Source organism: Leucoraja erinacea, chromosome 29, assembly GCF_028641065.1.
Source record: "Leucoraja erinacea ecotype New England chromosome 29, Leri_hhj_1, whole genome shotgun sequence".
In the NCBI taxonomy this organism is placed as follows: Eukaryota; Metazoa; Chordata; class Chondrichthyes; order Rajiformes; family Rajidae; genus Leucoraja; species Leucoraja erinaceus.
Window position 1 is genome coordinate 16457514 of NC_073405.1, and position 17673 is coordinate 16475186.

At 44.3% G+C, this 17673-nt stretch overlaps 2 protein-coding genes across 3 annotated transcripts in view; one reads left to right on the forward strand and one right to left on the reverse strand.

Moving 5' to 3' along the window:
- Positions 1-17673, forward strand: part of LOC129711242 (elongation factor 2) — a 523480-nt gene that overhangs the window by 89094 nt on the left and 416713 nt on the right. The gene's annotated exons all lie outside the window — the stretch shown is intronic.
- On the reverse strand, positions 9806-10962 carry LOC129710950 (relaxin-3 receptor 1-like). Its single transcript, XM_055658254.1, has one exon. It carries the CDS (start codon positions 10960-10962, stop codon positions 9871-9873), a length of 1092 nt encoding a protein of 363 aa, XP_055514229.1. The 3' UTR covers positions 9806-9870.

The window sequence follows — 17673 nt, forward strand, 5'->3', positions numbered from 1 at the left end:
AAAAACGTATTAAATAAAATTATTGAGTATAAGCGCACAAGCTACAGATTTTGTTTTAAATATTCCATACTCCCGCTATTCTATTTGTCTCATGTTGGCCTTTCAATACACCTATTTCTTTTAAAAGCAGTTGAGTATTGTTTCTTATGTGTTTACTGTGGTACCATGTTTCCAATCTTATCATTCTGTGGGTAAAGAAAATTCTCTATCTACCTCTATTGAATATATTGCCACATGCCTTATGTTAATCACAAGATTCTCCCACAAATGGAAACAGTTTTTGTAAAGAGAGTGAAGCATAGCTACAGTATTTTAAGCATGAATCTCCTTATCTTAAGTGTCGAGGTGCTCACCTTGGGGTGGCACAGTGGCACAGCGGTAGAGTTGATGCCTTACAGCGCTTACAGGGCCAGAGACCCGGGTGCGATCCCGACTACGGGTGCTGTCTGTACAGAGTTTGTATGTTCTCCACGTGACTTGCCTGGATTTTCTCCGAGATCTTCGGCTTCCTCCCACACTCCAAAGAAGTACAGATTCGTAGGTTAATTGGCTTGGTGTACATGTAAATTGTCCCTATTGTGTGTAGGATAGTATTAATGTTTGGGATCGCTGTTCGGTGCATACACAGTAGGCTGAAGGGCCTGTTTCCGCACTGTATCTCTGAAGCTAAAAACAAAATCCTTTTGATACTGATATACTTTGGTGAGATGTTCTTTGATTAATTTCTGACGATAGCACAACTATTGCTTCTAACATTGAAAGATCATTTTTAACTCGATGGACTACAGCCACAGCTGGCTACATGGAGGGCATGAATGATTTCACAACATGCCCCACTTTCACTGCTTTGGCGCTCTCTTAACTGCTCAATATTTTCAACATTTTGCATTGTCTGACATGTCCAACACCAGCAGTAGTTTTGCTTTTACTGTAGTCCCAACAATGGAAAAAAATCAGAAATTGGAGGCAGTGGGTTAAGAAGCATCACGTGATGCCTTTGTTACAAATTGTTTTGCTTCTGATAAATATTCATTTGTTAATGTATTATTTCTTTACTATATGCTATTTAACGTATATGACTAATACTTCATAGGATTCCTATGCCTTATAGCACTGGAGCCTTTGTATCTTCCACTTGTCAGGAGAGGGAATAACTGGAGTGAAAATGTTGATGTGAAAATCATTCTGTTGGCTGCAGCGTGTAGTGTAGATGCAGCCATTGGTGAGGGGTTGGGTCTGTGTGATGGACTGGGCTACATCCACTACTCTGCAAATTCTTCCGGACCTGGGCAGAAGTTTTTCCATGCCAAGCTGTGATGCAACACAATACTATGCTTTCTACAGCGCATCTGTAGAAGTTGGTAAGTGTTGTTGTAGACATGCCGACCTTCCTGAAATTGCAGATTGTGTGTTTTTTAGCCGTAGCTTCGAAACAGTTGGTGCAGAATAAGTTGTTGGTGACATTTACTCTCTCGACAATTTCCATATCAGCGTCGATGATGTTGATTGGGGACATGTACTCCACCACACTTCCTGAAGTCAATAACCAGTCCCGTTATCTTTGCCCACGTTGAGGAAGAGTAGTTGGCTTGACACCATCACTAAACCCTCTATCTCCTTCCTGTACTTCAACTCGACATTATTTGAGATCTGTCCCACTGCAGCGGTATCTCCAAACATAAATGGAGTTAGAGAAGAATTTGGCCACTGTCGTGAGTGTATAGGGAGTTGAGTAAAGGGCTCAAAATGCATCCTTGTTGGGCAATGATGAGTATTGTGTATTATGCAGGATGTTTTGTTGCCTTTTCTTACTGACTTTGATCTGTGGGTCAGGAAGTCAAGGATCCAATGGCAGGGGTGCCAATTTCTAAGTCCAGGTGTTTGGAGATATGTTTGGACAGAATAATGAGGTTGAAGGTGCAGCTAGAGTCAATAAGTAGGAGTCTGATGCAAGTGTCCTTGTTGCTTATCGATGTTCCTAGGATGAATGTAGGGCCAGGGTTACGGCGCCTGCTGTGGACCTGTTGCTACAGGAGACAAACTGCAGTGGATCGAGGCTGGCTGGGAGGTTGGAGTTAATGCGCACCATAACTGGGCGGCACTGTGGCACAGAAGTAGAGTTACTGCATTTTAGCATTTACAGTGCCAGAGACCCAAGTTCGATCCCGACTACAGGAGCTGTCTATGGTATTTGTACGTTCTCCCCGTGACTGTGTGGGTTTTCTCTGAAATCTTCGGTTTCCTCCCATACTCCAAAGATGTACAAGTTTGTAGGTTAATTGGCGTGGTACAAGTGTAAAATTGTGCCTAGTGTGTGTAGAATGGTGTTAAAGTGCGAGGATCACTGGTCGGTGCAGACTCTGTGGGCAGAAGGGTCTGTTTCCGTGCTGTATGTCTAAACTAAACTGCCCGCACAAAGCAGTTTGTGGCGGAGGATGTCAGTGCCACTGGACGGTGGTCATTTAGACAAGCTGCCTTACTTTGGCCCAGATATTATAGTGGTCGTCTTAAAACAGGTGGGGATCTGAGAATGAAGCAGTGAGAGATTAAAGATGTCTATGAATACTCCTGCCTTCTTGTCAGTACAGGGCCAGAGAACATGGCCAGAATGTACAAAATTCACTATGTAAGTTGTGAGTCATCCTGGAACTCATTTGCTGAATGACTTAATTGCAAATGCTCCAATAAATCATGAACAACATGTGTTTTGATTGATTACTGCACGGGTGCAGAGTGACTGAACTTCCACAGCTCTGCAAAGGAGTGGGGCTGCCAGCTCAAGAAAACAGTACACCAAGGTAAAACCAAAAGAGGAAGTTTAAATAAGACATTAAGAGCTTAATATGGTAGAAAGTCAGGAGATATAAGAAATATAGAGGTAAAATTAAACAAGAAATTAAGAAAGTGGGGAACATATAAAACAAATAAATTCAAAAATGCTCCAGGATTACATCGTGCAAGAGGATAACAAAGGAAAGGGTATGGCTTATTTGGAATTTAGTGATACAGCATGGAAACAGGCTCTTTGGGCCATCGAGTCCACACTGACCATTGATCACCCGTACACTAGTAATGTTCTCCCACTTTTGCATCCTACACACTAGGAGCCATTTACAGAGGCCAATTAACCTGCAAACCTGCACATCTTTGGAATGTGGGAGGAAAACGGAGACTGGAGAAAACCCACGCAGTCACAGGAAGAGCATACAAACTCCACAAAGACAGCACCCGCAGTCAGGATCAAACTAATCTCTGGAGCTGTGAGACAGCAGCTCTACCATTGCACCACCATGCTGCTTATTGGGGGACCAAAACTAATTTCTATATGGAGGCAGAGAAAGTAGGTAATAGTGTTAATAAATATTTTCCACCATGTAATATTATGAGTTGATGGGGTATATGTATAACTATTATATTTCAGTGTTGCACTCCCAATTGTTTTCATTACAACATCGTTGTGATTGTACACTGCTTGAAGACTCAGTAAAATAATGCAAATGAGATTTCACATGCTGTTTGATTAGATTCCTTTGTAAACCTGTCTGATAACATGCATTTTATGTTATATTTTCCTGTCCTCACATTTAATGAAGAATTGTCCTTGTACCTGTACTGAAGAAGGATCACCTGCCTTTGATAGCAGAGTGCCAGGCACAACTTCTGCCTTGCTGTGGGTTGGTCACCAAGGGTATATTTCTACTCAGTCTCTGGTTACTCCATTCTAAACAATTTTAATTTGATCTGTCAACTCGCACCTTATTCCAGTAGTTTCCCTTATCATGCCTTCTTACCTACTTGAGATTTGTGAGCCCAATTGCTGCTTTTTGTGATCATAAACTTGCAGATGCTGTACGTCTGTAATTAAATCAGAAAATGTTGGAAGTACCGTACAGGAAGCCAGCATCTGAAAACAGAATGGATAGTTGACATCGATGACCCTTAAACGGGAAAGATCTTTCAATATGTTTTTGACTTGGAATGTTAGCCATTTCCTTTTTCATGCATGCTGTCAGACCTGCTAACTGTTTCCAACACCTATTTGTTTTATATCCCTTTGGTGATCTGTTTTTACTGCTTCCAACTATGTGATCTCACACCGTTTGGTATTGTGGTAGCAATGCCTTAGCAGATACCTACCACAGGGCATGTCAGTATCAAGTGTAAATTGTGCATTACATCTCTGAAAAACAAAAAACAATCTATTTTTTGGAAATCTGATACAAAAAAATAGAAAATACTGCAAACGTTCAGTTGGTCAGACTGCTTCTGTAGAGTGAGGAGCAGAGTTAAAGTTTCAGGTCAAAGATCCTTCAGACTCGCATACTAAGTCTATATCTATTTTCACATATGCTCTACATTTTTGTTAATGTGGCTATAAAGCTCTAGTCCTTAATGTTACAACTGGAGCCCTTCTTCAGACCCAATCTGTTCTTGCCCACATAATGGTCAACCTTCTTGAGCGACTGATGATGATACTTCTATAATGCTATTGCGGAAAGCATGATCTGCAATTTGGAGGGGAAATTAAGCGTATACTCAGCTGCACCAAAACAGTTATTGCTTTGATTTTGCGTGTTTCCTGGTGTTTTAATTGATTTTGGTTTAGGCGATCGAGATACCTGTTGGATCTCATAGGTTCCAGCCTTCCCATCTATCTGCTGTTCTTGCCCGACATGCTGGTAAAGGTTGCAGGTTTGAAGATGTTGTTGGAATTCCATTCATGGGAAAATGCAGCACATTGTGTAGAAGAAGAGTCAAGACAGGAATCAAGAGTGTTTAATTGTCTTGTGCAACAGAACAATGAAATGTTTCCATGCTGCAGCTTTGCAGGTACATTAGTGCAGCAATACAACATATAAACATACAACATGCAAGCTTCTGTGACGTTTGCCTGTACGGCTATAAACACTGCATTAATTCATTGCATATAAATACTTTTGAGAGGCTTTAGATTGGTATTGTAGCTTTCTTTAATACAACCCATTTGGCGTATTTATTAAGTGACACAATATTACAAGATTATTAGAAGATAATCTGTTAATTGTGCTCTTTCAAAGAGCTCAACATTCTGCTTTCTCCCCTGGCTAATTTTCTTCACTCTGATTAAATTGCCTAAATTGTCAACTCAAATTAAGTTGTTAGTTGTTACTGACAAATCGTTTCATATTAATATGCTTTTGCTCCTCTGTTAATGTCCCTTAACAACTGCCTCTGAATAATCTTGTAACATTTTCAATTAAAACTGTGTTCCTCATATGCATTATTTACAGACACTACCTATCTACTCGACAGTATCCCATGCACAAGATGCTGATCTTTACTGCTACTTAACACTAATATTAACAAAAGCAAAGATCAATAGGCTTTCAGATATGAAGGGAAACAAGGTAAAACAAAGTGTTGGGCAAGACTGGTGCAGGAAAGCAGCATTGCTATATAAGCTCAGCTATCACCTAGTTGAAAGGTGGAACGGTTTATGAGGCTGAAGGTTCTAGGCCTGCTTCTATCTTTAATGTTAAACGCAAACGCTGGGCGGGGAGTGAAAGAAAACAACCAACACATCGACAGAAAGTATTTAAAAGTGATTGATGATCAGCGCTGCAAAATGATTTATTTGAATTTATGTGGAGCAATGATCACAGGGGTTTGCATGCGACATCTTTTTTCCCCACAGTGTAAACAGTGAGAGAGAAAAACCCCACAAATTACACATGTTGCTCAAATGTTCCTTCCAATTATGTCTATTTTACAATTATAATAGACATGTAAAATTCACATATTGGACTTATGCATACAACTGTAAAATGGTTCCAATTAATATTCTACGGTGGTTCCACTTACAAATAGTCAAACATAGCATTAAATGAAAGTGATCAGACTTCCTGTTATACATAATAACTGTTATGCAGGTACAGCAGGCATTGAAGAATGCTAATTGCATGTTGGCCTTCATATCGAGAGGATTTGAGTATAGGAGAAAAGAGATCCTTCTGCGGTTGTACAGTACCCTAGTGAGACCACATCTGCAGTTTTGTGTGCAATTTTGGTCTCCTAATTTGAGGAAGGACATCCTTGCTATTGAGACAGTGCAGCATAGGTTCACAAGGTTAATGGTTGGACTGTCATGTGAGGAAAGATTGGAAAGACTGGGCTTGCATTCACTGGAATTTAGAAGGATAAGAGGGGATCTTATTGAAACTTATACAATTATGAAAGGACTAGACAAGCTAGATGCAGGAAAAATGTTCCCAATGTTGGGGGAGTCCAGAACCAGGGGCCACAGTCTGAGAATAAAGGGGAGGCCATTTAAAACTGAGATGAGAAAAAACCTTTTCACCCAGACAGTTGTGAATTTGTGGCATTCTCAGCCACAGAAGGCAGTAGAGGCCAATTCATTGGATGAATTTAAAAGAGAGCTAGATAGAGCTCCAGGGGCTAGTGGAATCAAGGGATATGGGGAGAAAGCAGGCACGGGTTATGATCAGCCATGATCGCAAAAAATGGCGGTGCTGGCTCAAAGGGCCAAATGGCCTCCTCCTGCACCTATTTTCTATGTTTATGTTTCATCATTAGTTTAAGTAAATAGCATTAAAGCATCGGTGAGCATATGTATTGTGACTTACCAAGTAAGTTTGCCTTTTTTTTTAACAAACATCATTAGAGCTTTATTCTTATCATGAAAGTGATGCAAAGATGCTCATAACTCCTGCAGGTCCTTGCAATTCTGATTAATAGCTGGTTTCACAATGTAAATGAATCATGAAATTATTTGAATTAGACAACAATGTTATTCATTCAAGGAATTGAGAATTTGTAGCAGCTTCCAATTGATAACACTGATAACCAAATGTCACAGGTATTTGGACCATGGGTCCCCTGGAAGTAACATACGCATTATTAGATTGAAGACATTAACCACAAACTAGTAGATCTTGGTTGGAAAACAAACTTGTATGAGAGAGTTCAACTTTAATTTTTATTCTGGGATTGGAGCATCGCACATGTTATGGTCTTGTCTTTAATCGCATTCACTGAAGGAAAATCTCACTCTCCTGTTTCTGTGGCTGCGATTCCGCTGACATGAAACTTCCAAACCTGGTTCATATAGGATTCTTCTATTGCAGGAATCTCAGCCAGGTTTGCGCAGAGGCCCCAAGAATGAAAGGTTATTTCCTGAGAAACTGCATACCCCAAGTCATTCAGACTGATCAGAAAATTAGGAAATCCTTCGCAATCCAGTCCAACTGATTGAGTGGTATTTTACCATCTATATTGGGTAAGGGCAAAGGTATTATAGTCAGTATCAAGAGTTTATTTGGATAATGATGTTAGAATTAGGAAGTTCATACATCAGGTATGAATGTGACTACCATACAAAGGTATTGGACCTCAGAAAGAAAAAGCAAGCTCAACTCTCATCTTCGCCCTCCCAAAAGTTTTCTTTCTCATCTCAGTCCTAAATGGCCTATCCCTTAGTCTTAAACCATGACCCCTGGTTCTGGACTCCCCCAACATTGGGAACATTTTTCCTGCATCTACCCTGTCCAATTCTCTAAGAATTTTGTGTTTCTATAAAGTGTCCTCTCATCCTTCTAAATTCCAATGAATTTAGGATCCTTTGTTTGCCTCACAACTCCAGCGACCGAGGTTTAATCCTGACCCTAATGCTGTTTGAGTGGAATTTAAATGTTCACTCTCCTACCACATAGGTTTCTCCTGGAAGCTTCACTTTCCTCCCAGATCCCAGAGGCAAGTGGGTCGGGAGGTTAACTAGCCATTGGATATTGCCTCTAGTCTATGACATCTGGATGGTGGCCAGGGCCAGGTCAGTAAGGGCAGAATTGCCTTGTTCCTTTCCCCCACCTGCGCTACCCTGCAGTAGCAGTAACATCTGAAGCTAGATCCTAATCATTGAGAAACAGAAGACCTCCTCCACCCCCGGAATGCTTTAACTTCAAACTGAGCCATGCCTGCCGGTTTACTAGCCTTCAAAACGCAGGCTTTGAAAATGACCACAAATGAAATGTATTAATAAAAAACTGAAAATGAAACGGTTATTAGACTAAAAAGCTTTAAAACAATGAAATACATTTGAATTGCCAATTCATTAAATCATATAGAATATTTGAAAAATATCCATCTTCGGAGCGGCGATCCTTCATTGCCATGAATGGAATGACCGGGTCTAATCGATCGTGGGTTTAACGCTTGGATTTCCTGGTATAACTGCTAGCAATTCAAAGTTGGAGCTCTCGTGACTCTCAGATGTAATGTATATTGTCGCTCCGGTCCTCCCCACTCTGTTGTTGTGCACTGCTGTTTGAAAAATGACCTTATCCTTGATTTTGCCCATGGCTGACAACTTTGTTTGAAATCCAACAACATTCACTTTCAACTTCTCCTTCAGCTTTTTCAAAGCCTAAGAGGTTTAGTTGTTTGAGAAGCTTCCTCACAAAATGCTGTCAGTGCAAATTAGGTTATGATTACACCTCATGTCCTCCATTTGTCGCAAAATTAAGTTTGGCTTGCACGAGGCTCTGGCCAGTGTTGAGGTGGTGACACAGTGACCTCTTTGTCGTTAAGTGGATAGCTCTGCATTCCAACATATACAGTACTTGTATTTATATTTCTCACTTAACCAGCAACAGATTAGTTGCAATGCACTTTACAGAATTCAGTATCAAAACAGATATTGAGGCAGTTTGTTCGCTTGTGGAGGAGAACAGATTGAACCAGTGGGGCATCAGTTGAATGTTGAAATTTCCCATCGATTCAATCCGTAACCACAAGTTAAGTTTGGCCACTTGGACAAGGCCAGGTGGATAATTGTGGGATGCTACTTCAAATCCAAGGTGGTTATCTCCCTGGATGCTGAAGGATTCCATAGGTTTGCTTCATCATTTGGTTCCCTGGATTTAATCCACCACATCTTTGGTCTTTTGATTCCCGAGGTGGACCAGCCCTAAGAATGAGAAATGATACCTGTGTTTTCATGTATGGATGGGCAGTATGGTACATAGTAAGATCAGGAACTTAACGTAAATTATATTGCTCCACAAACACTACAGCCTGTAAAATGGTCACATAAACATCAACAGCCATGGTCATATTGAATGGCGGTGCAGGCTCGAAGGGCCGAATGGCCTACTCCTGCACCTATTTTCAATGTTTCTATGTAACAGTACGAGTCTGCAGTGAGCTTCAATTGTATAAAATATTGGGTCAGGTCTCAGCTGAAGTATTGCATGTGGTTCTGGTCCCCATGTCATAGGAAGGAGGTGCTGGCACTGGAAAGATTTATGGACGGGGAAAGAGATTTAGAGGGGATATGAAGAGTTCTTGTTCACTCAGAGAATGGTGAGCGTGTGAATTGGAATGCTGGAGTGGGTGGAAGCTGAGTCACTACTGCATTTAAGTAATTTAAGTATATAAGCTAAATACTTAAATGTATATCATTGTATATGTATATAATAAATAAATGTATATAATTATATATAAAAGTATATGTATCTAGATACTTAAATGCATTTAAGTATCTAGAGGAGGCTGTGAATCGCCTGGGCATAGAGGGCTATGGACCGCATGCTGGGCAATGGGGAGGTGCCCACTGGAGGAGTGTGAGCTGGGACTGATGGCCCGTTTCCATGCTGCACGATGCTACAATTCTATAAGTATGTACAATTTATCACTGCTCTGCTGAAGGAAAACCTTAAATCTTAAGCGACCGTCGCCCTGTAATCTCCCCTGACCCAGTTAACTATGGAAAGTAAATTAAGAACTCAAGCATTGCTGGTATGAGCCCCATGGCTCCCATTTAAACCCACAACTGCTCGGCGACAGAGTGTGTGAGTACACCGGAGCTCCGGCATCTCACCTGGTCATGGAGATAGTAACGGGCAGTTGCCTTGTGTTGTCGGGCGGGCGGATGCGCCGGACACAGGTGACTTTCAGCACCAGGTCGCGGACAGCGGCCCGGAACTCTCTTCTCATCAGGCAGTAGAGGACGGGGTTGAGGCAGCTGTTACTGTGGGCCAGGCAGACAGTCACGGGGAAGACGTAGGCCTGGGTGTTGTAAAAGGCCACGCTGAAGTGGACCACATTCAACTTGATGAAGGCACTCCAGAGCGTGATGGCTTGGTTAGGCAACCAACTAATGAAGAAAGTCAGCACCAAGATGGTGACGGATTTGGTGACCCTGGAGGTTCTCTTTGGGTTGTTGCCGCTCATTTCTTGGCTGTTGATGAAACGGAGCAGCAGGAGATAAGAGGCGGAGATGACGACCAGGGGCAGGATGAATCCGACCAACACTTTGAGCGCCTGGTAGAGCCCGAACCAAAACTGGGGGTTGTTGTGGAGTTCCGGGAACTTGGTGATGCAGAGCTCTTCGCCGGGGAGTACGATGGTGGTGGAGTAGGTGGCCTGGGGGAGGGTGGCCACGCTCGCCACCGCCCAGATGAAGAAGCAAGTCAACCAGTCCCAGTGTGGCGAGGAGCGCGTCTTCATCTTCAGCGACTGCGACACCGAGCTGTAGCGGGTGATACTCATGACGGCCAGGAAGAAGACGCTGGCGTACATGCTCATCACGGTCACCGAACTCACCACCTTACACATGACTCTGCCGAAGGGCCAACTGAAGTCCATGGCCGTGTCCACCGCCCAGAAAGGCAGCGTCAACACGAACTGGATGTCGGTCACGGCCAAGCCCATGACCAAGATGGTCATGGTGGACTTCTTCTTGTTGCCCTGCAGGAGATAGAGGACCAGCAGGTTGCCCACCAGACCCAAGGCGCACACCACGGCGTACACGATGGAGATCAGGATCCTGATCAGTTTAGATCCGTCATTCTGCACCTCGGTGCCGTGGAAAATGAGAGAATTCAGCAACTCTTCCAGACACTGGTAAGTTTTGTTCAGCGCAAGGGGCACTCCGTCTTCGTCCCAGTAGCAGTCTCGGTCAGACATGTCGGCCTCTCTCTGTCCCGTCACCTCGCCGCCGGCAGGCAGCGGCTGAAGGGGGGCGACTGGGAGCGCCAGCGAGTGTCGGGGTCTCTCTATGCCCCCTGGCCCCCAGGCCAATGACTCTTCCCCCCCCCCCCCCCCCCTTACTCCTGGAACTGTCTTCCAGTCACCCGTCCCAGGTCCCCCTCTCCCTGACCACCTTCTCCCCGAATCACCCTCCCCCAGACCCCCCTCTCTCAGACCCCCTCTCTCCCCCAAATCACCCTCTCCCCGCTGTTCCCCCACTCCCCAGGTCCCCTCTCTACCCACGTCTTTCTCTCCCCCCCGATCCTTCTCTCCCGAGACTTCTCCTGCCTCACCCCAGTCCCCGCTCAAGTCCCACGATTCCTCTCAACCCCCCACGATCGGTCTGAAGTCCGGCGATCCTTCTCTCGCCCGCTGCCCCCTCTTTCCCGCCCCTGCTCTCTCTGCCGCGCTAAGATCCTCTATCTCTCTCTAACAACACACTCCCATTCCACTCCCGGTCCCAGTCCCTCTCTCGGGTTCTTTATCTCGGCGATTCCTCTCCCTCCCCCCTTTCCGGATTTCCCCTTCTCCCCTTCTGATCCCTCTGCCACCCCTCCTCCCTCCTGCTATCTCACTCGCCCCTGTTGCACTCTCCCCGATTCTACTGCTCCCTTCCTTCTATACCCCCCCTCCTGAAATCTAACCCACTCTCTGACCTTATCTCTCTTTCTCTCTCTCCCTCCCTCCCTCCCTCCCGATGTCTCCTCTCTCACCGGCTGAACAAGTTGGTCCCTTCGCGCCCGTGTTCACCGCTTCCTCGCCTCTTGTTGTATCGGATGAAGAGCGATCGTCCGGCTCTTAAACCAAGTACGTCACCGACACCAACCCGGTGCTGGGCTGAAACGGTGCCCGTGGAGCGGAGCTGGGAAGCCTCGAACCGAAGCCGAGCTTGGGCTGGGTCGAGTCTGCACACAACCCGGTCACTTTCTGGTCATGCCAACGCTGCCTGTGCAAAGCCAGCGATGTCATTAATGGTTTCACCAGAGTGCAAGAGGATGCTGCCTTCATCTGTTGAATGTCCTCTCAATTTACACCCCAGTCAACGATCTCTACAACCAGTGATATATGTAGTTTGCAGCCCATTTTCAAGGTGGGGTTACAAGAGACTGCTGATACTGGAATCTTGAGCAAGAAAACAAAGTGCTGGAGGAACTCAGCGGGTCAGGAATCACGTGTGGAGGGGAATAGACGGACGACCCATCCGGGTGGGAACATTTGTCATTATGAGGGAGTGAAGAGGAGAGCTGATAGGGAGAGATGACGGAAAAGGGTGGGTGAGCAGCTGGCAAGTGATTGGTAAGAAGCGGTTGGACCACGGTAACGGAGGCTGGAGGTGATAAGTGGAGGACAAAATGGTGCAAATGGTGAAATCTGGTAAGAAAGGGGAGTGGGTTGAGTTGAGGAATTAAGGGGCCGCAGCTGCGTGCAGGGATGAATTATCCAGTTTCAAGTGATACACCTCTATCCCTTTCTCCTTGCTCTATTTTCACCTCTAGTTTTTATCACTTACACCACCCATCTGCCAATCATGCACCTCTCTCCCCCTTGCCTGTTTCCCCATTCACTTGCGGGGCTTGGCCCCACCTTCTTTCTCATCCTTTCTCCCCCCTACTCCATCACACTGAAGAAGGGCCTGATGTGAAAAATTGTCTGTCCATTCCATCCACAAATGCTGCCCCACCTACCGAGTTCCTCCAGCCTTTGTGTTTGATCAAAATCCTCAAACCACCCTGTATAACCCTATACTCAGCCCAATCTCAGCCCCAAGCTACTTTGGACTTTATATCAGGGTGGCACTATCTATTTTGGCTTGCACTATTATTGTCTGGTTATCTAATATAGCTGATAATTTGTTGTATTATCAGGGTGACGGAGGAACTGAAGGAAATCCACATTAGGCAGGAAATGGTGTTGGGTAGACAGGTGGGACTGAATGCTGATAAATCCCCAGGGCCTGATGGTCTGCATCCAAGGGTACTTAAAGAAGTGGCTCTAGAAATCATGGATGCATTGGTGATAATTTTCAATGTTCTATAAATTCAGGATCAGTTCCTGTGGATTGGAGGGTAGCTAATGTTATCCCACTTTTTAGGAAAGGCAGGAGAGAGAAAACAGGGAATTATAGACCAGTTAGCCTGACATCGGTGGTGGGGAAGATGCTGGAGTCAATTATAAAAGATGAAATAGCGGCACATATGGATTGCAGTAACAGGATCGGTCCGAGTCAGCATGGGTTTACGAAGGGGAAATCATGCTTGACTATTCTTTGGGAATTTTTTGAGGATGTAAAGGGCCTGTCCCACTTACGCGTCCTTGGCTCGCAAATTACACAACCTCGTGGTCGCTTGAGGCATGCAGGCACCATATGGCCGCACGGGGCCAGTCCCACTTAGAAGCACGGAGGGGTATGGAGTAGTGCGTGACATTGCGCGGGACTCCGAAATTCTTGCAGTGAACAAAATCTTTGCGCGCCAACGGCCTGTCGTGAAACTGCCAGCCAAAGTGAGACGGGCCCAAGACCTTGGCGCGACGCAACGTCTCACCTTCAACAGCAGCAGAAGCAGGCAAACGATCGCCGAACACGGCTTGGGGCTCACGGCCGTTGCGGTCCGGATCCGCCCCCACTTCTACTCCCGGAGCGGGGTCAAGAAAATTGAAGATAGACACAAAATGCTGGAGTAACTCAGCGGGACCGGCAGCATCTCTGGAGAGAAGCAATGGGTGACGTTACGGGTCAAGACCCTTCTTTTCAGACTGAAGAAGAGTCTCGACACGAAACATAACCCATAGCTTCTCTCCAGAGATGCTGCCAGTCCCACTGAGTTAATCAAGCTTTGTGTCCATCTTCAAATGACACCACGCGCGCACGCATGTAATCGCGCCCGACCTTCGCTCGACCTTCTCAGTTCAACGCGACCACAAGGTCGTGTAATTTGCGTACCAAAGACACGTAAGTGGGACAGGCCCTTACCTAGGAAAATGGACAAGGGAGAGCCAGTGGATGTACCCTTGCCTGTTTCCCCATTCACTTGCGAGGCTTGGCCCCACCTTCTTTCTCATCCTTTCTGCCCCCTACTCCATCACACTGAAGAAGGGCCTGATGTGAAAAATTGTCTGTCCATGGATTTTCAGAAAGCATTTGATAAGGTCCCAGATAGCAGATTCGTGGGCAAAATTAGGGCACATGGTATTGAGGGTAGAGTGCTGACATGGATAGAAAATTGGTTGGCAGACAGGAAACAAAGAGCAGGGATTAACGGATCCCTTTCAGAATGGCAGGCGTGACTAGTGGGGTTGCAAGGCTAGGTGCTGGGACCGCAGCTATTTACAATATACATCAATGATTTAGATGAAGGGATTCAAAGTAACATTAGCAAATTTGCAGATGACACAAAGCTGGGTGGCAGTGTGAACTGTAAAGAGGATGCTATGAGAATGCAGGGTGACTTGGACAGGTTGGGTGAGTGGGCAGATGCATGGCAGATGCTGTTTAATGTGGATAAATGTGAGGTGATACACTTTGGTAGCAAAAACAGGAAGGCAGATAACTATCTAAATGGTGTCAAGTTGGGAAAAGGGGATGTACAACGGGATCTGGGGGTCCTTATTCATCAGTCAATGAAAGTAAGCATGCAGGTGCAGCAGGCAGTGAAGAAAGCGAATGGCATGTTGGCCTTTATAACAAGAGGAGCTGAGTATAGGAGCAAAGAGGCCTTTCTGCAGTTGTATATGGCCCGAGTGAGACCACACTGGAGTATTTTGTGCTGTTTTGGAACCCTTATTTGAGGAACGACATTCTTGCTATTGAGGGAGTGCAGTGTAAGTTAATTCCCGGGATGGAGGGACTGTCATATGCTGAGAGAATGGAGGGCTGGGCTTGTATACTCTGGAGTTTAGAAGGATGAGAGGGCATCTTATTGAAACATATAAGATTATTAAGGGTTTGGACACGCTAGAGGCAGGAAACATGTTCCCGCTGTTGGGGGAGTCCAGAACTAGGGGCCACAGTTTAAGAATAAGGGGAAAGCCATTTAGAGACGAGGACACATTTTTTCTCACAGAGGGTTGTGAGCCTGTGGAATTCTCTGCCTCGGAGGGCAGTGGAGGCCGGTTCTCTGGATAATTTCAATAGAGAGCTCGATAGGGCTGTTAAAGATAGCGGAGTCATGGGATATGGGGAGAAGGTAGGAACGGGGGTACTGATTGGGGATGATCAGCCATGATCACATTGAATGGCGGTGCTGGCTTGAAGGGCCGAATGGCCTACTCCTGCACCTATTGTCTATTGTATTAGTATATATTTGTTTGTTATGTTGCATTGATGTGCCAGCAGAAAGTGAGAACATCATTGTTCCAGCTGACTGCATATGATAATTAAAGATTCGTGATTCTTGTCTCTTCTCTCCCAAACCCATCTTCCACCCAAGATGAGTGCAATAGGTGCGTAGAAAAATGCACACCTTCGGATGTCCTATCCTGACATAGACATTTATTATTCACCACTCATCAAAATCATTTTTAATTTTTAACATTTTTTAATTAACAGCATAGAAAAATATTTTTACTGTAGACTACTTCATTAAGAAGACTCACGACAAGCTCATCAAGGGTACTGTGGAAAGAGCTCTTAGCCCAGAATTGATTCAATAAAGGCCAAGTTCAACAAGTTGCCAATGGGTGTTCCTTTGGAAAGTTTTTTAGTTTTAGAAAAACTATGTGTTATGCAAGATACCAATATTCTGTGGTTAGGTTGAGTTGGTCAAGTTATTCTGAAGTTGAACAATTCATCAACAGCTGACAATTTCTCCTGTGATTTGTGCTCTCAGATCCAAAGATTTTTTTAAGGCAAAGTTTCAAGGCTGGTGATGGAAACACTCACACTTGGACCAGTTGAGTAAAAGGCGCTTACATACTTTATATGCCCAGTATGGCGTTGGGTCAGAACTTTGCTCATGGGTTAAAATGTGACCACTTCTAGAGGGGCATGTTAACACATGGATTATACTAATGCATGCACATCCTTTATGTGTTTCAGGAACAGGGGTGAACCTCGTGCCCCTTCCCTGCTTCCCATCACCACTCACTCCCCAGTGAGGATGAAAAAGAATGAAAAAGTTTAAAGATATCTCTGGGAAGACCCTAAACAACCCTGACAACCACCTTTTCCAGCGAGATAAATGTTGATGTGAAGCAGTGAAGTGGTGTAATGAGAAAATGTTACAGGTTTTCCATTTTATATTCTCTATTCATAGCATCAACCGAAACCGCAATTTTAATAATAAACGTGCGTTATCATTTTAATGCAATGCTTCCATTTAATGTTTAAAATTGAAAGTAATTTCATGCAGTCTCAATCGCACATATTTTTAACTTGGCACATAATATCAGTAAATTCATGGCATTATTCAGACAAGGTTTCCACATGCGGGCAGTCTTGCAACACCTTTCTGCCATGCACTAACAATGATTGGAAATCATTGTTGATTCTAACACTATGATGTTATGGCAAACTCTACAGGTTCGAATATTTCAGAAGATCTGTCTCAATGGAAAGACTTTGCCCCCAGAGTACATTCCATGTTCCTGTCAACTGGAACTCATTTGAGTACTTAAAGCATTGTGACGTTCAATCAGCAGGAGACAATGTATTATAGTGCCCTCCATAATGTTTGGGATAAAGACCCATCATTTATTTATTTGCCTTTGTACTCCACAATTTGAGATTTGTAATAGAAAAAAAATCACACGTGGTTAAAGTGCACATTGTCAGATTTGAATGAAGACCATTTTTATACATTTTGGTTTCACCATGTAGAAATTATAGCAGTGTTTATACATAGTCCCCCCATTTCAGGGCACCTGAAAATACCCTTTAAAAAATACCCTTTAATAAAATCTGACAATGTGCACTTTAACCACCTGTTTTTTTTCTATTACAAATCGCAAATTGTGGAGTACAGAGGCAAATAAATAAATGATGGCACTGTATATGTTCTTACAAAAATACAGGAACAGATTATGCCCGCCAATGAGTTCAATAACCAGATGACAATAACGCACTCTTGATTCCTGACACAGGCAACTGCCTTGGTTCCATGTCTCACCATTTCACATGCCACTGTAAGAAGGTCAAAGTGTTCTGTGGTGGACAATGTAATAAGAAGGAACTTTGCTTTGTACATCTACAATGCATCTTAAATCACTTGCTTTTCAGTCAATAAAGTTTAGATTCTCTTGGTACATGACTAACAATTTGTTCACCATATTGATGTAGATTAACTACTGGAGGGCTGGAGTAACTCAATGGGTCAGGCAACAACTTTGGAAACCATGGTCAGGTGACCTTTGGGAACTTTGTCTTCTTGCGTATGGCGTGCACAGCCTAAAGTTGTAGACCAAGGGTAGACATCCAGGCCAGGACAGCATCAGTTACTGGGTGGATGGTTTTGATGCCACCAGAGAAAAGCGTCAGTGAGTAGTCATTCATGACGTGTGGGATGGTCTGGATGTCCGCAGTCACAAGCAGGGCTGCCTGTCAACCCCCACTTATGCAGGTGATGGGCTGTTCTTGTATGGAGGGTGTGGATTCTGTTCCGGATTAGCCATTGCTTGCGATGGAGGTCAAAACCCAGTGGTATCACTGTGGGG

Coding starts and splice junctions, on each gene's coding strand:
- LOC129710950 (XM_055658254.1), bottom strand. CDS start 10,962: ATGTCTGACCGAGACTGCTACTGGGACGAAGACGGAGTGCCCCTTGCG.